This window comes from Hirundo rustica, chromosome Z (genome assembly GCF_015227805.2).
Source record: "Hirundo rustica isolate bHirRus1 chromosome Z, bHirRus1.pri.v3, whole genome shotgun sequence".
NCBI lineage: Eukaryota > Metazoa > Chordata > Aves > Passeriformes > Hirundinidae > Hirundo > Hirundo rustica.
The window spans coordinates 85,660,169-85,683,031 of record NC_053488.1 but is presented as its reverse complement, the minus strand read 5'-3'; the positions used below and the strand labels follow the sequence as shown (position 1 = coordinate 85,683,031).

At 45.4% G+C, this 22,863-nt stretch overlaps 1 protein-coding gene across 1 annotated transcript; it reads left to right on the top strand.

Annotated features, from left to right (window-relative positions):
• The first annotated feature begins 8,981 nt into the window (after nucleotides 1–8,981).
• CYSLTR1 (cysteinyl leukotriene receptor 1) lies at nucleotides 8,982–14,411 on the top strand. The gene is made up of 2 exons (XM_040090255.2): nucleotides 8,982–9,009; nucleotides 11,362–14,411. Exon 2 carries the CDS (start codon nucleotides 11,405–11,407, stop codon nucleotides 12,443–12,445), a length of 1,041 nt encoding a protein of 346 aa, XP_039946189.1. The 5' UTR covers nucleotides 8,982–9,009; nucleotides 11,362–11,404; the 3' UTR covers nucleotides 12,446–14,411.
• The last annotated feature ends 8,452 nt before the right edge of the window (nucleotides 14,412–22,863 follow it).

Here is a 22,863-nt window from a genome sequence, read left to right as displayed (position 1 = left end):
GCGGGGTCGTCAAATCCCGCCAAAATTGAAACAAAATCTCATAAGCATTATTCCAGGGAGCTCAAGGAAAGCTGGGGAAAGGCCCAAATCCCGCAGTGGCACGGACTGGAGTGAGCTGCACCTCTCTAACTCACAAAAGGATGGCTCAGAAGCAGCACTGAGAGGGGTTTGAGGCGTTTTTTTGGCAACGGGTGATGAACACCAGGCTGTACCAGGTGGAAATTACAGGAATCCTTCAGCTCCCTGCTTCTCAGCACTTGGAAATCCATTGGAAAGGGTTGAAAAAAACCATTAATTCCGACGGAATCATGTCCCAGTTTTGCTCAGGCTCCGCTGATGCCAGTCATTTATCATCCCTCCCCTATCAGAGTTTCTCTTTGCTGGCAGTATTTTTGTGCTTTGTGGGGTGTCCAGAGGGATGGAAGCAACCACGTCCTCTTTGGCCTTGAAACTGCCCGGGCTCAGCCTCAGTATGGTCATAAACCCCTAGGACAATATATTTATATATAAATATTTGAGCTATTAAGTTATGCATTTAATTGCCGCTTTGATCGAACGGGAGATCAACACTCCATGAATCACTTTTGGAATGTTGATCCCAGCCCTCACTGTCCCCAGCAGGGGCTGACAAGGGACACCAGCCCAGGGCTGGGATTGTCCCCAGCCTCCACCACCTCCTGGAGCATCATCTGAGACATCACTGATTGTAAGGGAGATGATCTTTTGCGTGATATAATTTTATTTAATTTTTTTTTTTTTTTTTTTGGTAGGAAGAAAACTTTCCCACTGGCTTCCTTGGCTGCTCCCCTGTCCTCTCCCAGCCCCAGGTGATTATTTCCATTTTAAAGCCTCTTCCTGGCATTTTATGGGCCTGGGCAGCACAGAGCAGTTGAATCATGGCAGAAGAAAGGGTAAAAACCTTCTCCAGTGAGCATTAAAAAAGCCCCAAAGAGCCATTGGCACATGAGATAAGAGCAGGCAGTTATATAATGGAGGGATGATTCAGAGCCTGGAGGAAGCATTTTTGGGGCTGATCAGGAGCTGATAGCTGGCCTGGCCTGAGAGCACATGTCGTGAAATCCAAGAAGAAAAGACAGGAAAGAAGTTTTGGAGTGAACAATGGGAGCAAAGGCAGCTCAGCGCACTGGTGTAGGGTGGAACAGACCACACAACTCCCCGCTCTGATGGAAAATGTGAATTATTTTCAGGCAGATCTACCAGTGACATTCAGGAAATGAGAGGTTGTAACGATTAAAACCAAAACTCTGATTTCATAAAGATTTCTGGTGGTATCTGCTGCAATCTGCTGTAGAAGCAGAGCTGCAGGAGGGCTGGGGGTGGGCACTGCTGCTGTAATAACATCTTTTCACAAATTCCTGGTACGTGTGTGTGTGTCGTGTCCTTATCTGCCCTCAGCTCTGCACAAAGGGCCTGGTTAAGTCATCGCTCATCAGGGGCTTTCTCTTTGCATTTTTCCTTTCAAGTCAACAAGAAAACAACAAAAAAAAAAAAAAAAAACCAAAAAAAAAAAAAAAATCAAGATGAGAACTTGAGTACTCAAAGAACAGGAAATTTCTGATACTCCTTCCTGTGGTGTTTTTGACCAAACACTTCGCCTATCTGATGCTCCAGATCTGCCCGTTGTTCTGGAGGGCTCAGTTCTTGCTGTCTCCAATTCTCGTGCTGCAGTTGCAAACCCTGCCCTTGAAGAGCTGGGAATGAAGAATTCCTTGAAGAGGAACCAGAATGTTGTTGCCATTGTACGCTCCGATTTATTCTGCTCCAAAGTCGAATTTTTGGGTTGGCCTTGGCTGCCCTGACATTTCCCTTGGCTGAAGAACCCGGGCGTGCACAGCCCCAGGTTCCATCCTGCCTCCTCCTCTCTCCAGCAGCTTGATTAGGCTTTTCCCATGTTACTTTGGCTGTTTTTTAATTATATCCTTCCAAGATCTTATCTCTCTCCCCATCGATGCAGGCTCCATCTGATACCTGTTGTATTCCTTTGGGAATTAAAAACCCAGGACTGAGCTCCATGGCTGCTCCAGGTGATCTCAGTTTGGATATGGGACTTTCCCCGTCAGTCAATAAAGGAATCATCCTCCTTGTACAGATCATTTTATCACCCAGAAATCCAGGAATATTATCCTAAAAAGAAATAAAACAGCACTTGGGCGTGTGGTCTTGGCTTGGCAGTGCTGGCTCATGGTTGGATAAATTATCTATGGGTCTTTTCCAACCTAAATCATTCCATGATTCCAGTTCTCCTGGTGGTTAGTGTGTAGCAGTTGGAAAAATGAGGTTTCTCCTGGGAAGTTGGTCCTGGCCTTGTGCTCCCCATGTCTTCCTGGGGTAAAACTGTGGATGAGAACAGAGAGCACAGGTGTGAATAAAATAAAATAAAATAAAATAAAATAAAATAAAATAAAATAAAATAAAATAAAATAAAATAAAATAAAATAAAATAAAATAAAATAAAATAAAATAAAATAAAGTAAAGTAAAATAAAATAAAATAAAATAAAATAAAATAAAATAAAATAAAATAAAATAAAATAGGCATAATTAAAAGTTTAATGCCAAGGCAAAGTATGTTTGATCATCAAAGAATTATTATGGAGGTTTAATTGACCTGGCGTTTCTTCTTAAAAGCTTTTAAGGAAAATCTGATTTCCACATGGATGTATCTCCACAACTAGCGTGGAGCTGTTCAAACACAAGGCAGGACTTGCATCCTGATGGATTTTTCTTCAGAAAAGCCTTTGGCAGGGGCTGCAGCTTTATTTCAAAATGAGATACTGATCACGATCTCTGGGTTTCTGTGGAAAATACTGGATGTGCGCTGTGTCCCAGATAATTCTCTGGCCATCCTCAAGTCCTGAGCATAAATCTAATATCACAAGATGCACTAAAATAAATACAGGCTCCAACTGTCACCCATGACAGATGGACTCAGAGGTCTTTGAGCTCTTTTCCAACTTTGGTTATTTTATGATTCATTAATCTACATAAAATTGCCTCTCTGTTTAGGTTTGAACAAATTTCCAAGTGCTACAAGCCCTAAAAACAATATGCCAAAAATCCACTTATTTTTATGCTGTTTATTCCAATCCCTTTCCCAGAAGAGAATGCCAATTCTCACGGGCTGCTTCTGGCTTTTCAGTTTACTTTGCAAAAGAAGATTAAAGCAAAATTTCTCCATGAGGAACGTTTGCCTTTGTACTGTTGAGTTTTCCAGGGGGAAGTTTGTTTTCTCGTCTTCCAGTGAAAAAGTCTGGTGGGTTTTGGTATGAGAAAACTCTGCTGCCAAGAAATGAACATCGCAGAGTTAGAATGTTGCTTCTGTGGGTGAGAAAGGTTCACAGTAGCCCCAGTTGGGAGGGTTAAAGTCACTGGTGACTTGCGAGAACCCTCACACCCAGTTCCAGCCTGAGGGCCAATAATGCACCTTTAGGTCTGCCCCATTCTGGAAAAAATACTGGGATGAAAGGATAATTTGGAGAGGTTTGGATACAATACAGGTTTCCCATTGGTTTTACAAAACCAGGAGAATTCACAGAATTTCCCAGTTCCTCATAACTGGAGGGGTAAATGTTTTCAGGCTGTTTTCCCTGACAATGCTCCGTCTGAAAGGGACACTGCACGTTCCCTGAGTGGTTTCTCTGTGATGGGACTTGTGAAATACTGGAGGCAGAGCTCAAACCCAGCCCTATCTGCCCCATCTGCTGCAGCCCTTGAGTTCCACGTACAAAACAGGAAGGGGAAGCGGCAATTTGCCCTATCAGAACAGCATCTCCAGCCAGAGTGGCTCTTTGTTCTCACAGGTTGACACGTTGGAACCATGAAAAAAAAAAAAAAAAACCAGCCAAGGAAATGCAGCTTTTCAAGTCAGAAGTTCAAAGGTTTTTTTGTGATGATGGCTTTAACTTTTTTTCTGGGGTGGTTGATCACCTCAGGCACTTGGGATGCTTTTCCCGGCACCCAGCACTGCTGGACTCGGAGGTGTTCAGTGCCTGCTGGAGCCCATCCCATCATCACTCTGGAAATGCATAAATTCAAGCCTTAAAACCACATGTAGAGTGTGACCAGCTGATTGCATGTGAGCTGGTTCCGGTGCTTTGCTGGGTCCTTCAGCAGCCATACCACAGCAGAAGGATGGCTCAGAGTCCTTGTCCGGTCGTTTGGCCTCATGAATTGTCCTTTGATTTAAACATCCTTTCCAGAAGTTTTCTTTGGCAGAAGAACCTGAAATGTTCTGTCCTCTGTCCCAAAGGTCCTTCCAAACCCAGCGTGGAGGAGTGGAACTGCAGCACCAGGACCTGTGGCAGCAGGGACAGCACGCTCCCCACACCGTGGCGGCTCCACTTCCCAGAAAGGGCCACGCAAACCTTCCCCGTCGGGTTTTTGAGAGGAAGTCTTGTCAGTGAAAGCAGAAACCATCAGTGGTCTCTGGTTCATGCTTTTGGTCATTCCCAGATTTTTCATCCATCTCCATCCCTGCCTCTTTTTTCTGGGGAGAAATCAGTGCCTGTGAGAGAACAGCATAATTCACCAAATGTTCGGGATAACAAGTGAATGTAGTCCTTGCACTCAGTCCTGGGAGTAATTTATTTTATTCAGGGCAAGTGCTTTATCCCAAAAAATGCTGACTGGAGACCACGCTGAAGGTGTCCAACCATCTCCCCATGTTCCCTCAGTCCTCTTTCCTTAGCAGCCACTCAAAAAGTTGTATTTGCAGGAGGATTTGGTGGGCTGAGTGACAAGGGCTGAAGTCTCCTTCACAGGAGGTTCCCCTGCTTGGTCTCCCCCCCCAAAAAAAAAAAAAAAATAATTGGGGGCTTTGTTGGCCTCATAGCATGGGATGGAGCAGCTTCTCACAGCTGCCAGGGTGGGTCCCTCATTAATACCAATCCCTAAAACCCAAGAGGCGATGAGGGCAGTGTTGGAAGTGTGACAGCAGCTCAGATTCCCTCTGTTGCAGCTGGGTGCTGACAACACCAAGCCGTGGGTTTGACCCCTGGGTAAGCCATTCCTTTAAAAGCTGGACTTGATGATCCTTGTGGGTCCCTTCCAGCCCGGAATATTCTGTGATTCTGTGAACTCCCTGTGCTGAGTCCAGGGAACAAACAGACCCAGGTTGGGGTGAGAATAAGGGATGATGCCCTGGAGAAGCAGATCCCGCTGGAGGAAAGGAGCCGTGCAGAAGCTGATACGGCAAAGGGATTCCACGTCCTTGGCAAGCAGCAGAAATGACTTCTTCAAATAAGGAGAAGCAAAGGAGGAGGGAGCCGAAGCCATCCCACAGCAGCTGTTGACGGCGCCGTTCCTCTGTGGTTTTGTGTCACCTAAACACCGACTCAGCCAGCTCGGGGCTGACCCCACTCCATGGCCCTGACCCAGCACTTCCCGGAGCACAACTCACCTGTTTCCGAACAACTGTGTGCTGTCGGCCTTCAGGGCACAGAATTTATGGCATTGCAAGGCTCTTCGTCTCCACTCACACTGGGGGGACACCTCCAAACCTCCCCTTTCCCTCCAATCTCCCACCTGTGTGCAGTGGAAGCTCACCCCTGCCAGATCCAGGGGCACTGCTCCTGTGCACTCCTCTTGTTAACCTCCAACAAGAGCTTTCCACACTGCTTCCCTTGCTTTTTTTTCTTTCTTCTTTTTTTTTTAAACTTTTTTCCTTTTTTTCTTTTTTCTTTCATTTTTTCCTCTTTTTTCTTGTTTTTTCCTTCTTTTTCCCCCTTTTTTCTTTTTTTCTTTCTTTTTTCTCCCCTTTTTTCTTTTTTTTCCTTCCCCCCCCCCCTTTTTTTTTTTTTTTTTTTGGTTGGTTGGTTTGTTGGGTGTTTTTTGTTTTTTGTTTTTTGTTTTTTTTTCCTTCCCTCTGCTTCCTCCTGTACTTCACTTCCACCACCCCATTCCTGGGATGATGACTGAAGCCACGCACATTCCAGGTGCAGCTGGCTGAGTCCAGCTGATAGGGGCAGGCAGAGCATGCCGAGATCTCCATCCCCGAATTCAGGCATCACCACAGTCCTGCTTTTCTGGAAAAATCCTTCAGCTAACGTTGCCCCTGGGAGTCCCCCGGCAGTGCCACTCAGCCCAGCCCACTCCACATATCTGGGGCAAGCCCGAAGCCGGGACACCATCCTTATTCCGCAAGATTCCACGAGAAAGGACTTATTTTGGGAAGTCGCAGAGGAAAGAGAATGCAACATTGTTAAGATGTTTGTTTCCCCGCGAAACCCCACCTTTCTGCTCTCCCCTTCTTAAACAGCCGGCGCGGGGTGAGTTGCCAATGCTGGAGGGATATCTCATTCGCTCTTGAAAGTATTCAGGATTTTAGGAAGTTGTCTGGAAGTCCTGCAGTAAAGAGATAAGCAGTGTGCTGGACCAGTGGCATTCGGGATACTTGAGGAATGTCTCAGCTTCTCAGAGTCTGGCTGGAGTTGCAGGGATTTGGGGTCCAGGGGGAGAAGGCAATGGCGTCAGTGCTAAATGACAATCCTAAGGCTTGGTCAGGCTATTCCCAGATTTGGGTGGTCCCAGACAGATTTCTGAAGCTTCATTTGAGCCTTTATTCCTTAGCCCACTGTCCTCTGGAAAAAGGGAATCAGAGGTGTTACAGCCCCAGCATCAAATTGCTCTTATCAGACACCATGGGGATCGCTTTTCTGGGGTCTTCTTCACCCTCATTCCTCTGGGGATTCATCCAAGACTCCTTTTAGGAGTCCTCCCCTCCCCTTGTTCTCCCCTGGATCTCCTCACATGTTGATATATCAGGAAGGAACTGCAGTCCTGCCGCCCCCCAACCCCTGCCCCAAATTCCACGCGTCATCTTTGCTACAACATGTAGGAGCCTGAGCTCCTTGTGGATTCAGCATGGAAACCCTTCCCACCAAATCTCTGCAATTCCAGCACATCTGGAGCAGCAGCAGGCTCCTCAATCCCACACCAACCTCAGCCTGACCTTGCAACTAGAAATCTTCCTGTTCTTGAGCACGAAAGGCAGAAAAGAAAAAGGAACAGAAAAAATCATATATATATATATATATATATATAATTAAAAAAAAAAAAAAAAAAAAAAAAAAAAAAAAAAAAGAAGAAGAAGAAGAAGAAAAGGAGAAAGAATAACAGAATAACTAAATAGCAAAAATCAGAAGGGATGGCCAGAAAAGCAAAAAAGCAGAAGAATGTCTGAATGGAGTAACAGAAGGATGTGCACCACAATTAAACTCCAGAGGCAGCTCCCAGCACAGGAGATTGCAGGCAGTGCAAGGAATTGTCCAGTCTTGGAAGCTCTTGGGCCTCCATCCTTGAAAGTCTTCAAAATTAGTTGGGACAAAGCCCTGAGCGGCCTGGCCTGGCCTGGATCGAGCAGGAGTTGCTGGAGATCTCCTGAGGTCCCCTCCAGCCTGAATTATCCCATGATCCTGCAATTTGACTGTTCCCAACATGCTGCCAAGCGACTCTTGGGATCTGTACAGGCTTCCTGGGTATGTGTAGGTGAGGAAGGGTGGGAAAATCTTGGGAAAGGCAGAGGGAAAAGGTGCATTTTCTTCTCACACGCCTTCACTGTTCACGGAGAGTGAGGTCAAAGAGAAACTGCCCCGTCCACAGCGCCGCAGCCTTGGAAACTCCAAAAGCAGCCATAAAACTGGAGCTGGGGCGGGAGAAACGGCTGGGAATTCTCCCGGGTAGTCACGCAAGGGCAGCACCGTGGGAGAGCTGTGCTGGTGTGGCTTCACAGCAGGAAAACGTGGGGTCACAGCTGCCGGCACTCGGAAGAGAGCCGGAGAGGCTGAGCCTGGGGACATCAGCATGAGGTGGGAACCAGAGTTCCCCTGAGGACAGTGACCCACGTGGTGAGTTCAGCAGGGCTGGCTCTAATCATGGAATGATTTGTGTGGGAAGGGACCTTAAAGCCCATCCACCCCCACCCCTGCCATGGGCAGGGACACCTTCCACTGGACCAGGTTGCTACAAGCCCTGTGCAACCCCGCCTTGGACACTTCCAGATGCTCCAGTGCCACTTGGATAAAGGTTTCTTACCCCAAAGGATTCCCCACTGCCCCGGAGAAACCCAAGGTTTCCCAGCCCCCTGTGACCATCCACATTCCAGTCAAATCTGGGGACGGGAAAATAGAATTCCTTAATTCCTCAGCAAAAGGTGGGAACAACGTAGTATGCATCCTCAAAAGAAAGACAATATAATAAACTGAAAATTCAGAGCGGGACAGCCCACGCTTAAAATATTCAAAATTGAGAAAAGTAATGCTTCATTTGATATAGCCTTGGAGTTTGTTTGGGTTGTTTGTTTGTTTGTTTTGTTTATTTATTTTTGGGGTTGGGGGGGTGTTGTTTTGTTTTGCTTTGTTTTGTTTTGGGGTTTTTTTTGGTGGGGTTGTTTGTTTGGGTTTGTTGTTTTGTTTTACTTTGGTTTTTTGGGTTGTTTTTTTTTTTTTTGGTGGGGTTGTTTGTTTCGGTTGTGGGGTTTTTTTCTTTTTTTTGTTGTTTTTTGTTTGAGTTGTTTTTTGTTTTTTGTTTTTTTCTTGACAAAGCCACAGTGGTTTAAAAATAAAGATAGAAAAACATAACATATTTTGGGATGCTGGAGGATGGGAGTGCTGAATTCATGAGAATTCTCTTTTCCCTCCGATGAGACCAACACCAAAAATTCTCCTAAAAACTATTTCTGAACAAGCTTTTTTAACTCTGCTTTCAGAGATGATCTCCCTGCCAGTTACAAGCAGGAGTAAAACACTCACAGAACACAAACTGGGAGAGGACCCCGTCGGTTCCCACCAGACCGCGGGGCGTGAGCGCGGCTGGGATGCTTCCAAGCGCTATTTCCTAGGAAGGTGGGAAAACTCTGGAAAAGCGGGAGGTTTCGGGGTCCCGGTGGGGCCGGGGCGGGGCCGGGGGCGGGGCCGGGGGCGCGCCCCGATTTAAGAGCGGCGGGGGCGCGCCTGGGACAGATCCGAGCCCGCTCCGACCCCGCAGCGCTGCGGTAAGGGCTGCACTGGGGCTGGGGGTGTCTGGGGTGAGGGGTGGGGGCTTTGCCTCGGTGCCCCACGGTTGTGCCGTGTCCCGGTTTGAGCGGCTGAGTCCCGCCCAGCCCCGGAGCGCGGCTAATGAGCTGCGGCGCTAATTAGCGGCCGCTGGCCGCGATGATCGCTCCGCTCCTGTCCTGAGTCCCCGCTCCGTCCTCTGGCAGAGGGGATCTGGGGCTTGCGAGGGGAGTTTGGTGTTTTGGGGCGTTCCCGTCGCTCCCCAAACGGGGAATGCAGAGCCCGGAGCGTTCCTCGGGATGGGGATGCTTCGTGTTTGTGGTTGGAACGAGGGACAGCAGAGACTTTGTGATTTGGGGTTGTGTAATTAAATTGAGCGTAATCTACCGGTGGCCAGAGCTGCTCTGAGGGCTGGAGCCCCTCTGGAGCCAGGCTGGGAGAGCTTGGGGTGTTCACCTGGAGAAGGATCCGGGGAAACTCAGAGCCCCTTCCACTGCCTACAGGGATTCCAGGAGAGCTGGAGAGGGACCTGGGAGAAGGGATGGAGGGACAGGGCAAGGGGGAATGGCTTCCCACAGAGGGGAAGTAGGGTGAGATGGGAAGTTGGAAGGAAATTCTTTCCTGTGAGAACCTGGCACCGGTTGTTCAGAGAAGTTCCCCCATCCCTGGAAGTGTCCAAGAGAGCTAGGATCATGGAAAGTGTCCCTGACCATGGCAGGGGTGGAATGGGATGAGCTTTGATGCCCTTTCCAACACAGAGCAGTCTGTGAGTCTACGACAAACTATAAATTTATCTGTGCTGCATCAGACTGGGAGAATAGCACCAGTTTAGGCATCTGCTCCCTTTAGGAAGCTTTTCTCACCCGCTGCAATTCCCTTTCACTTGTGCACATTTCCAGTGAGCCGAATTCACCAGCACGCAAATAAATGTTTCACTGAACCGAGACTGTACAAATAAAAAAGTGGCAGAAGTGATGTTTGTCTTCAATTCCTGATGCAAATGTGAAGCCTCCGCTGGGAAATGTTGTTTTTGTGGGATTCTTGTTGATTTTTACAGATACCTTTCTGGGTGTGATACTCTCTCATGCTTAAGCAGTTGGATTGTGAACACCAGTTTCCTTTTGGATGCAAAACTCAACTTAGAAATAAAATAGAAAACAAGTCTTGCTTGTCTTTTGGACAAATACTTCGAGTGGTTGTTTAAATTGTGGGCTGGTTGCTGGAGTTAGGGCCATAATGTAATAAAAGGATAAAAGATCCTTGACACGTGGACTGGTGGCTTTGTTCAGGATTTCTAATGAACATCACCTCCTCTACCCTCGGGTGGTGACGGTCGTCCCCTTGCTGACACCTGCTCAGCTTTAGTTCCTCTGTGCATTGCAGATAAGCAAAAGACCTTTTACAAGAGTACAAACTCTGAAGTAGCTGAAATTTTACTGATACCTCGAAGCCTTGAGCATCCTAGAGTTGTTCTGAATTCTGGCTTCAGTAAGTCCTGGGGCAAACAGGGAATCTAATACTGCTAAGTTATTTTTATGGGTGAAAATACTTTAAACAGCAATTTTGAGCGTATTCATGGTACAGTTGTAGGTTCTCATGACTGATCTTGACCCAGCTTCTGCTTTTGTTGTTGTGGTGTCCTGTTATTTCCGCTGGCTCTTGTCCTGCAGTTCTGATCTTGCATTTTTTTTTCAGGCTGCAAGGGAGATTCTGCATTTGAACCATTAGAAACAGAAAACTAATCAAAAAAAAAAAGAGTAGAAACAGGGCTGAACAATTATTAGGGTCCAGGACCACTCCTCCTATTTTAAATTCCATAGTACTCTTGTCACCTTTGTTATCATTCTCTGCTGTTTTGCTGCCTCAGTTTGTGAGGAGTTAAGAGTTTGAGGGGGGTTTTTCTGGTAATTTAATGTCCTGATGACTTGGCCTCAAGTTGCACTAGAGGAGGTTTAGATTGGATGTTAGGAAAAATTCCTTCACCAAAAGGCTCGTTAAACCTTGGAACAGGCTGCCCAGGGAGGTGCCAGAGCCATCATATGTTCCAAAACATATGGATGTGGCACTTGAGGACATGGATTAAAGGTGATCATGGTGGTGATGCTCGATGGTTGGACTTGATCTCAAGGGGGTTTTTTTCCAGCCTTGAGGCTCCCACGGCCCTGTGATGTGATTCCATGACTCAGCCACATTTTGTCACTCATAACTAGCTGTCGGTACACGCTGAAGGAAGGCGAATGAAGTGGGGATGGCTCAGATCCACACCCCTTCTCAGCCAGCTCCACCTCTTATTCCATCGTGGCTAGTTACTTTCCTGCGCTGCTTTACCTCACCTGTGTTTTCCCCCTCAGGCCTGACTCCACCCCCAGGGAGCTGCTGCCTCAGCCGGGCACAATGACAGCGCCGTCCCCCAACCTCTCGTGCCACCACCACTCCATCGACGACTTCCGCAACAGCGTCTACTCCACGCTCTACTCCATGATCAGCATCATGGGCTTCGTGGGGAACGGCGTGGTGCTGTACGTGCTGATCCGCACGTACCAGCAGAAAACGGCCTTCCAGGTCTACATGCTCAACCTGGCCCTGTCCGACTTCCTGTGCGTGCTGACCCTGCCCCTGCGCGTCATCTACTACGTGCACAAGGGCCACTGGTTCTTCAGCGACTTCCTGTGCCGCCTCTCGTCCTACGCGCTCTACGTCAACCTCTACTGCAGCATCTTCTTCATGACGGCCATGAGCTTCTTCCGCTGCATCGCCATCGTCTTCCCGGTCCGCAACATCAGCCTGGTGTCGGAGAAGAAGGCGAAGCTCGTGTGCGTTGGCATCTGGGTGTTCGTCACGCTGACGAGCGCGCCCTTCCTGCGCAACGGGACCTACCAGCACGGCAACAAGACCAAGTGCTTCGAGCCGCCGGAGAACTCCCAGAAGACAAACCTGGTGGTGATCCTGGACCTCATCGCCCTCTTCGTGGGCTTCATCTTCCCCTTCATCGTCATCACCATCTGCTACACCATGATCATCCGCACCCTGCTGCGGAACTCCCTGCGGAAGAACGAGGCCAACCGCCGCAAGGCCGTGTGGATGATCGTCATCGTCACCGCCACCTTCCTGGTGAGCTTCACGCCCTACCACGTCCTGCGCACGGTGCACCTGCACGCGCTGCGCCTGCGGGGCCCCGGCTGCGGGGACACCCTCTTCCTGCAGAAAGCCGTCATCGTCACCCTGCCCCTGGCAGCCGCCAACTGCTGCTTTGACCCCCTCCTCTACTTCTTCTCCGGGGGGAACTTCCGGCAGAGACTCACCACGCTGAGGAAGGCGTCCTCCTCCAGCTTGTCGCAAGCCTTCAGGAAAAAGATCTCCGTGAAGGACAAGGATGAGGAACCCTTTGGAGAAAGCCAGAGGGAGAATGGAAGGGCGGCTGTGGCTCCTTTGTGAGGAGGCTAAACTTTCCCCTCAGAGCTCTGGTGGGTGATGGAGATCTCCGAACTCTTTCAGAAGATGGGATGGAGGCTTTCAAGCCTTCGTTGCAGTTAAATAACTGTGGGCAGTCCCTGGTGTGTGGTACTTGGCGGCAGAGCCTCTGCTGGGGTTGGGCAGATCCTGGGACCCCCAGAGCCCTGTAGGACAGAGCAGCCACCACCAGCAGACTGTGGAGCTGCTGCTGCTGAACTCCCCAAACCCCTTCCAAGGCTGTATTTGGGCATTTGCTTCGTTCCACAGCTTTCCAAGAGCGTTAATTCCCCGAGCCAGCAGGAAATGTAAACAAAGCTTGCGGCGCGTGGGGAGCTCCTGTCAAACAGCGAGGGCAGAGTTTTCACTGGATCTTCAAACAGCCGCCAAGTTATTTATGCAGCGAAGCCGTGATAATTCCTGCCCTGCTCCCAGCTGCCTCTGGGTTTCAGTTTCTGTGATCATTATGTGTGTTTCAGGCTTCCAGGGCTGTGCCTGGGCTGCAAATCAGGGTGGGCCCCTCTCCCACCCCCACGAAGTAGCTCGAGATGCTTTGGTGGGCAGTAGATTTGCCAGTATTTTCCCAATTTCTAGAAAAATCCATGGGACCTGTTGTAACATTTCAGTATCCTACTGTGCAGGATAACTTGGGGATAAGAGGGAAACTTACTTCAGTGGGACTGGTCCTGGAGTGATGGCTGCAGGATTCAGAACATCACTGTGGTTTTTGGGGATATTTTAGGTAGAAGTGGAGCTCTGTGTGCTCAGAGTCAGTTTTGCCTTTCTCAGCTATTGGCCAAGGGTGTTAGATTAATAAGAAATAGAAACAAAGCTCTCTAGGATGTTTGATCCTGTTCCAGAGTGTTCACCTCATCCACACCCAACAGCTAAGAGGCAACATGAGGCCCTTAGAAAGATATTTAGGAAGAGCTTGAGATGTAAAATCTGAGTTTGGATGAGATGTGATGCTGCAAAAATATTGGGCTGTGTTTCTCCTGTAAAGAAAGACTTCAAACTCTTGGATGGAGAAAAAACATTCCTGTACTTTTCCAGGGGATCTGCAGGAAGGTAGCTCCAGCTCTGCTGGAGCACAGCCCAGCTGGAGATGTGCAATACATCCCGAGAAAAATAAAAATTCTTGTAGGATTAAATTTCTCAGTTGGAGAAGGAGTTGATAAATGAAAAGCAAGTGTGTTTGGATATGGTATTTATGAAATTACTCAATGTTATCTTGAATAAAGAAAACAGTTTTAGTAGTGAAGAATAACAGTGAGCAAAAAGAGTTTGGCTTGGACAGGCATCTTCTGGAGATATTCTGTACAGATAATTAGAATGTGAATTCTCTCCTTGCACCACAGCCTTGGCTCAGCAAACGGCACTTAAAAAACCAAAATTCACCTGCAGGAAAAATGATGGATGTGCATTTCCAAGGAGATCTGAAATTCCTTTCTTAAATTTGAAGGATAATGCAGCAGAGGGCTGAAAGCTGCTGCTGTTAGAGATCCCATAAACCCCCAAATTAGCAGAGCCAAGAGTTCAAAGCCATAACTGCAAATTGTTCAGGGGCAAAAAAAAAAAAAAGGGTGAATCGGCTAAAACTCATTTTCAAGAGTCAGCACTGAGCATGCCACTTGTGTCTCCAGGCTTTAAAGGCATTGTGACACTGTGAATAAAAAACCTCATGGATTTTATTCAGAATATGCAGGAATAGCATGCCCATTCCCAAAGTTTGAAATTTTGTACAGTAAAGCTGTGTGTGTATATATATATGTATATATTGCAAAGCAATTTTTATTGTACCAGAGGTATTTTTTAACCTTTTGCCTTTTTTATTTGAATGAGACAATGTTAGTGACAAAGGAAATGGCAGCTTTTTTTTTCTTTTTCTATTTTTTTTTTTTTTTTTTTTTTTGTGCAATAGGAAAACCTGCCTTAAAAAACTTTACTGAAAAGCTAACGAAAACATTACAAGTGAAATTTTAATTGCTGTTTTCCGTGGCTCATTTGAAAGTCTCTGTTACACATTCCTCCACCCTACAATAAAACTTTATTTGCACAAAGCACCAGAGCGTAATATTTGCTTAATAATAATAATTTATAATTGGGGTAATAAACACTTAGGGCAGCACAGATGTTGCTGAGATGTTGGGGGAGCTTTTTTGCTCCAGCCAAACTGGATTTGGCCGTAGCCTGACTTCCCAGGATTCAGCTGCCACCTGGAGCTGCTTGGAGCTGCTGCTCGGGGACCTGCTGGAGCCAAAACACTTCTGATGGTCTTGGTAGATCTTGCAGTGATGGAGCAGCCCAACAAAAAAACAGCTGGAACCTGGATCAATTGGGATTTACAGACAGGAAACCCTTGGAGGGCAGGGATGCTCTTGGCAGGGGGGATTTTTCGTCTTTTCTGTGTGGTCACACATCACAAATACACAGAAAACTCTTCTGGGAAGGTTTTTCTCTTTGGATTTCCCCAAAGCAGGTGCAGGGTCTGCAGGGGGGTGTTTGGTTATAAAGCTCCAGCCCAGGGGGGCGAGCAGGGACTTTGCCATCAGCTCCAGGTGACAATGTCCCTGCGTGTGCCTTTGCCCTATGGACACAGAAAAATTCCACCCTGGCAGCAAATCCCGGGCACGTTCTGGCCAGGAATAGGAACCCAGAGAGAAAGCTCTGCAGAGAAACAGGGATTGTTAGTGGGATGGGCAAGTTAGGAATCGTGGCGTTATCAGGGGCTGTACAAGGTGACAGGAGATGGGAAGAGGGGACAGGGTGTCACCCTGGTGCGGTGACAGAGACGCATAGAAAACGAAAGCGCGTGGGTTGGGGTTTTGCCTGAAACTGGGCGATTTTGCGCTGCAGTTTCTGGTCCGATGGTGTCCCCTAGTGCTGAGCCATTCCCGGAGCCGCCGCCTGTGGCTGCCGGGGTTTCTTCCCTCCCTTCGTTTAGTCCAGTTCCCCTCCTGTCACATTGTCCTGTTTCCTCTGGTGTTGACCTCTTCATTCCTCCCCTCCCACCCCTGCCTGCACTTTATTTCACAGTCTTTGGGCATCCCTCTCTGCCTTCCTTGTGGTTTTTCCTGTTTTTCAGGATGGATGCTCCAGCTGGGAAGGACCCAGTACCCTCCTCCTGCCTTGGGCTCCAACTGCACCCCGGACTTTGCCTGAAAAAAGCTGATTTTCCCTAGGATGACTGTCACATTATGGGCCTGCAGAGCCTCCAGTGGGAGCTGGTGGTGGGTACAACCCTTGGGCATCACTTCCTTGTGCCAGTTTGGCCTGGGCGGGTCTGGGAGGGTTATTTCCAGCCAAACCAGTACAGCTGTGGGTGAAAAGCACTGCAAGAAACTGCTAATCCATGTGGGAAATGGAATGGTCCTGCCTGTCTCCCGCCAAAGGAAAGGGAGCTGCCGCACGGGCACAGCTGGGAAGTTCAGAAACTGCACATGGGACGCGCTCACCCTAATTCCGTAAACTGCTTTCCCCTAAAACTCCAGCAGGATGTGAGAAGAAGGCAGCCCTTCAGTTTAACAAGCAATAAAGTCCAAGCACTGGTAATAAAGAGAGATTTCCTCTAATTCCTGCTCTGAGCATGGTGCCTCCTGCCCCGCCCCATCCCTGAGCACGTATTTTGGGGCTAGAGGGGCTCAATCCGTTCTGGATTCCCCAGGGATCTGGACACTGAGAAGCTCTGGGTCCCTGAAGCATTACACGGACTCCAGAGGGTGGGAATGGGCGGGAAGGCCCCGTTTGGGCCTCGGGGGTGCGGAAATAAAGTGGAGAGTGTTTGTAACCCAGCCTTGGTGTCTTTGTGCACACACCTGGGGGAGGGAGCAGGGGTTTTTCTATATATTTTCTATATTTTTTATGTATTTTAACATTGATTTTTATATAAACACCTATATATACATATAGGGGTTTTTAAATATATATATATTATTTTTATAGATGTATGTTTGATGTATATCTGTGTTAGATATTTCTCATATACACACACATGTAATGGCCTTGTGCACTCAAAACTCACCCAGATGCTTTATTTTTAATATATATATTAGTATATTAATATATCAATAGTAATATATTGATTAATAAATATTATTAAATATTAATGTTAAAATATTAATATTTAATATATATGAATATATTTGTCTATACACATACACAGATATCTATATATGCATTCATATTTGCATGCGCACATATGTAAAATATGTAGAATATAGTGTATATACAGAGAATACGCTAATTATGCATGCACAGAAATGCTTCATATGTAAATTATAATTTATGTATTATGCACACATTCTAAAACATACAATGACATAATCATATGCTGTATCATGCAAAGCATATAATTATATATTTTATAGAGTAATAGGTAATATATAAATACCTTTTGCATGTAACGTCTATATCATATACAAACATAAAATATGTAGAATATCATGTAAGTATATGGAGAATACACACTAGTGCACAGAAGCACTTTATTATATATAATATATATATTATATCATGTATAAACTTTATATTTTAATTTATATTACATAATGTGCACATTATGTAATATATAATAATATAAAGCATATAAATGTATTTTTAATAAAATTTTGCATATATATCATGTAACATAAAATATACATAGAATATGGATTAAGTATATAGAGAACATACAGCAGTTGATAATGCATGCACAGAAATGCTTCATATACATTATGTTATAGATATTTGTGTATAGATCTGTCATGTGGTGCCGTTTGGTTTTTGTTAGGGAGGAATGAGGAGCGTTGCCCTGTCAGGACCTAGGAATTGTTTTAGAAAGGACAGGGGCCTATCAGAAGCCAGTTTGGGATATTGGCATCTGTTTTAACCACTGAGAATGTTGAATGTGACACCGGGAAGTACCCATTTAAACCCTGATTTTGGCCAGCTCGCCCTTTCCCTCCTGCCCAGCGGAACGGGGCGCTCTGAGCGGGGCCCGCTGCTCCCCCGCGCCCTTTGCAGGGAGCCGTTCCCGAGGCCCGGCCGGGCCCCAGCGGCTCCGGCAGCGGAGGAGAGGCCGCTGCAGTTCAACCTCAGCTAACCTAAAACCTCCCCGGAGCCCCGGGGCAGGGAGGGATCTCCGCCGGGCCCGGAGAGCAGCAGCCGCGGGCCCGGCCGGGCCGAGGCCGCCGCGACCGTCCCCGAGGGACGGGCAGAGCTCCCGGGCCTCCTCCTGCGGAGACTGCAGAGCGAGAGGAGAAGAGTAAAGGAGGAGAAAGGCGGCCGACGTGAGGTTTGGCGGCGGAGAGACTGCTGCCCGTGGCACAGCTCGCAGGGCCGCGGCAGGCCGCGTTTCACCCGCTGTTGGCAACACGGAGCCTCCGCGGCCCAGCCCTTCCCTGAGAGGGAGAAGAACGGGACAGAGTGCGCGTCTGGAAAAGACACAGCATGGAGTCGGGGGAGCAGGAGCGAAAGAACTGATACAGATTATTAAAAAGAGGGATTGAGCATGTGGGCATTTTTAACCATTTCTCTAAGGTTTTCCATTTTTCCATGGAGAAATGGACTGTTCCTTGTTGACATCTTCATCTTCTTTAGAGGAATGCTGCTTCTGGTCGAAGTTGGGGATTGATAGGATTGAGATTTAAATGGGAAATCTTAAAGCCCCTCGCTCCTGAGATAAGAGGAGGTCTCAGCCTTTGAGACAAAGACGATTTTAGAGGGAAAGTGATTTAAACCCCTCAGCCCCTATAATAAAAGGAGGTTTATATTCCTTTTGAGATAGAGATGATTTTCGAGATAGAAGAAGAGAATCCTTGTTTTGTACTAGAAGCAGCATTCTTAAACAGCATCCCACATACACTGAGAGGCCCGTGAGTAGCCAGGATGGGACTGCACAATCTGCAAAAACCCCAGGCTGTTGCAGACTTGTGACATTGGGAGCCACAAGACTGTTTTTCTCTTTTGGCGAGTGTCCCCATAAGACTCTAGAGAGACTTCCTTCCCAGAGTGATGAAAGATTATGTTTAAATGGTGAAACTGACTGAAAATCGCAGGTTGTGTCTCTCTATGTTGTTTATAAGAAAGTTAACAATTTTTTTAAGGGAAAGAAAGAGTGCTTTGAAGTTTCATTTTGGTTTTTTTTGCAACTTTTCCATTCTTACAGTGTGTGTTAATAAAGCTATTTGTTTCTTTTTGTTTGAACCTGTTTTGCTTCTCCTGATATTCTCCCACAATAAAAGAGTAAAGACTAAGATGACTACACTAAATTTAGCAAACAAAATTTAGCAAATGTGAAGCCACTACAATATGTAACACAAAGTATGTTCATGTGTATGCATAATTAACTACGCTATATTCTCTACATGTATATAAAAATGTTTGTATACTTACTATATTTATATATCTCTAAATATATTTTATATATTACATGTCAGATTTAGTATTATGTTAATATTTTAACAATCTATTTAAATATTGTAATATATTTTATGTAATATATATAAAACTGCCAATATGTTTGATTTATATCCATATATTAAAAATTAAATATATGTTATATAAAATTACATATTTGGAAGATATTTTTATATATAATTTTTGAGATAAGTATATTTATGTATGTTTTTTTAATATAAAGGTAAGTGTAATGTTAATGTAAATTTTTATCTCTACATTTTAGAGATTATCCCTATGCTCATATAAATATTCTAGATTATATATATATATATTATAGATCTATATATAAAATATATGGAAATCATGAGCAATATTTAGGCCAGTGTTACATGTTGTTCTATATAGTGTATATATACAAATATAGCACTATATATAAAACATATGATATATATTTGATAATTTTCATTATATGTGTAATGTAATAAATATCTATATATTGTATAATACATTATATATAGTATAAAATACATATATATAAAAATATAACACTATACATAATATGTATAAACTATATTATATATAAGAATATACATATGAGATACATATTAATATATATTTATATAAAATATATATGTAGATAGAGGTATAGCTATAGAGATGTGTGTGTTTATAAAAGACAGCTGTGATGCATGTGAGAATTGTTGTGTATTATAAATGGTTTTGTATCTTTTTAACAGATTATACAATATCTAGTGTAAAATATATATTATATAATGTAATATATTGTATCTGATTTACAAAATATCCATGTATTCTGTTCTCTAGAGGCTCTGCACAAGATGGGTGTAATGGTTTTAATTTGATGAAACCAGGTGGAAACACCAATTAATGTAGTGGTTTTACGTTCGCTAAATTTTGTGTTTATTCTTTTTTCTGTGGGAGAGAGATTAGGAGAAAAACAGGAAAGCAGGTTTAAGCTTAAAAATGAACAAAAATAGTTTTATTAACACACACTAAAAGAATAATTAAAAAAAAAAAGTTGGGGAAAAAAAGAAAATCTAAACTAAAACAGAATGAAACTTTTTAACACTCTTCTCTCCCCCTACAAACTATTTACTTTGTTATTACACAACATACAAAGACACTACTTGTGATTTTCAGTCAGTTTCACTATTTAGACATAGTCACTCATTACTTTAGAAGAGTCTCTCTGGGGTTTTCATGAAGACGTTTGCTACGAGAGAAGATAGTCCAGTGGCTCCTAAATAGCACACATCTGCAACTGCCCGGAGTTTTTGGCAGACTGTGATGTTCCATCAGCAAGGCCTCTCAGTGTACCTGGGGTACTGTTTACGAATACTTCTTCTAGTTTAAAATCATCTTCATCTCAAAGGCTGAGACCTCCTTTTAACCCAGGAGCGAGGGCTTTAAAGTTCTTAATTAAATCTCAATCACATCAGTCCTCAGTTTTGATTAGAATTAGCATTCTCTCCAGCAACACTAAGATGCTACAAAGAACAGTCTGTTTCCTCATAGTTTACCTAAGAGAAGTCCAGTTAAAAATGTCCACTTCTTCAATCCTATTCTAATATTATTATCAGTTCTTTCACTTCTAATCCACTGACTTTATGCGGTGTCTGCTCCGTACCCTAAGGTCTTGGCAGGGAAACGCATTCCACATTTCTCTGTAACTAGAAAACAAAACTGTGCCCACTCATGACAGTGGGGTGTGAGCCTGTGCTGCGCAGGACCCAGACTGGGAGGGGCTGATCCTGTATGGAACATGTAATTAGAGATGATGTCCTGGGAGAGCAGCACAGCCCATACCCACAGCGGCTGGAGAATGGAGCATGAGGCAATAATCAGTAAATCACAGAAACAGACACAGCAGCCCCAAACCCTGCCGTGATCGCTCTTCAGGAGGTGTTGTTATAAAAGGAAACGAGTTTCTGAGGGGTGCATTCTAGATGTGTCTGTTTATACGCATAAATATAAAACAATTTTTACATGTAACATGAGAGGGTACCACGTAGCTCTGTTTATATAGGAATATATAAATATGAACACTGTATTTGTGAGAATAGGGTCTGTGAGAGCATTGGCATGGTCAGTTAGGGGAAAAACCCACATCATTTGCTTTATATGGGCAAATGGTCTGTGCTGCAACTTAAAAATTGGAGTGGGAGAGGGGCTGAGAATGTAAACACAGGGACCTATAGGAATGAGGTAATAATGAACAGGTGGGAGTACAATACAAGTGTATAGGAATAACATATATTAAAAGTGCTTATACAAAGGTATCGTATATTATATGCAAAAGTTATTGATATATATATTACATGTATTATATATTTAAATGTATTACTAGATATATTTCTGTGTAATATATATGCTTATATATATTTATATCTTTATAATATATGGATATATATTATATATTGGGGTATAAGATACATAATTATATGCTTTACCTTATATAGTATGTTGTTATATAACTGTATATGATCTTGTAGTGGTTTCATTTTTTTTTTGCTATTTTCAATTTTGTTTGCTAAATTTAGTGTAGTGGTCTTAAGTGTTTACTCTCTGTGGGAGAGGGTCAGGAGAAGCAAAGCAGGCTTAAGCTTAAAAATAAAGAAATTGTTTTATTAACAAATACTAAAAGAATGGAAAGTAAAAGTTGAATTAAAAAAAAACAAAAACCAAAATGAAACTTCAAAACACTTTCCCCTCCACTTATAAACTCTTAACTTTCTTATAAACTATACAGAAAGACACAACTGCTGATTTTCAATCAGTTTCACCATTTAAACATAATCTTTCATCACTTTGGGAAGGAAGTCTCTCTAGAGTCTTATGGGGACACTCGCCAAAAGAGAAAAACAGTCTTGTGGCTCCCAATGTCACAAGTCTGCAACAGCCTGGGGTTTTTGCAGATTGTGCAGTCCCATCCTGGCTACTCACGGGCCTCTCAGTGTATGTGGGATGCTGTTTAAGAATGCTTCTTCTAGTACAAAACAAGGATTCTCTTCTTCTGTCTCGAAAATCGTCTCTATCTCAAAAGGAATATAAACCTCCTTTTATTCTAGGGGCTGAGGGGTTTAAATCACTTTCCCTCTAAAATCATCTTTGTCTCAAAGGCTGAGACCTCCTCTTATCCCAGGAGCGAGGGGCTTTAAGATTTCCCATTTAAATCTCAATCATATCAATCCCCACCTTCGACCAGAAGCAGCATTCCTCTAAAGAAGATGAAGATGTCAACAAGGAACAGTCCATTTCTCCATGGAAAAATGGAAAACCTTAGAGAAATGGTTAAAAATGCCCACATGCTCCATCCCTCTTTTTAATAATCTGTATCAGTTCTTTCGCTCCTGCTCCCCCGACTCCATGCTGTGTCTTTTCCAGACGCGCACTCTGTCCCTCTTCTCCCTCTCGGGGAAGGGCTGGGCCGCGGAGGCTCCGTGTTGCCCAACAGCGGGTGAAACGCGGCCTGCCGCGGCCCTGCGAGCTGTGCCACGGGCAGCACTCTCTCCGCCGCCAAACCTCACGTCGGCCGCCTTTCTCCTCCTTTGCTCTTCTCCTCTCGCTCTGCAGTCTCCGCAGGAGGAGGCCCGGGAGCTCTGCCCGTCCCTCGGGGACGGTCGCGGCGGCCTCGGCCCGGCCGGGCCCGCGGCTGCTGCTCTCCGGGCCCGGCGGAGATCCCTCCCTGCCCCGGGGCTCCGGGGAGGTTTTAGGTTAGCTGAGGTTGAACTGCAGCGGCCTCTCCTCCGCTGCCGGAGCCGCTGGGGCCCGGCCGGGCCTCGGGAACGGCTCCCTGCAAAGGGCGCGGGGGAGCAGCAGGCCCCGCTCAGCGCGCCCCGTTCCGCTGGCCAGGAGGGAAAGGGCGAGCTGGCCAAAATCAGGGTTTAAATGGGTACTTCCCAGTGTCACATTCAACATTCTCAGTGGTTAAAACAGATGCCAATATCCCAAACTGGCTTCTGATAGGCCCCTGTCCTTTCTAAAATTCCAAGGTAAATCTTAAC

What these genes read in the sequence shown, in the direction of transcription:
- CYSLTR1 (XM_040090255.2), top strand. Translation starts at nt 11,405, where the DNA reads ATGACAGCGCCGTCCCCCAACCTCTCGTGCCACCACCACTCCATCGAC.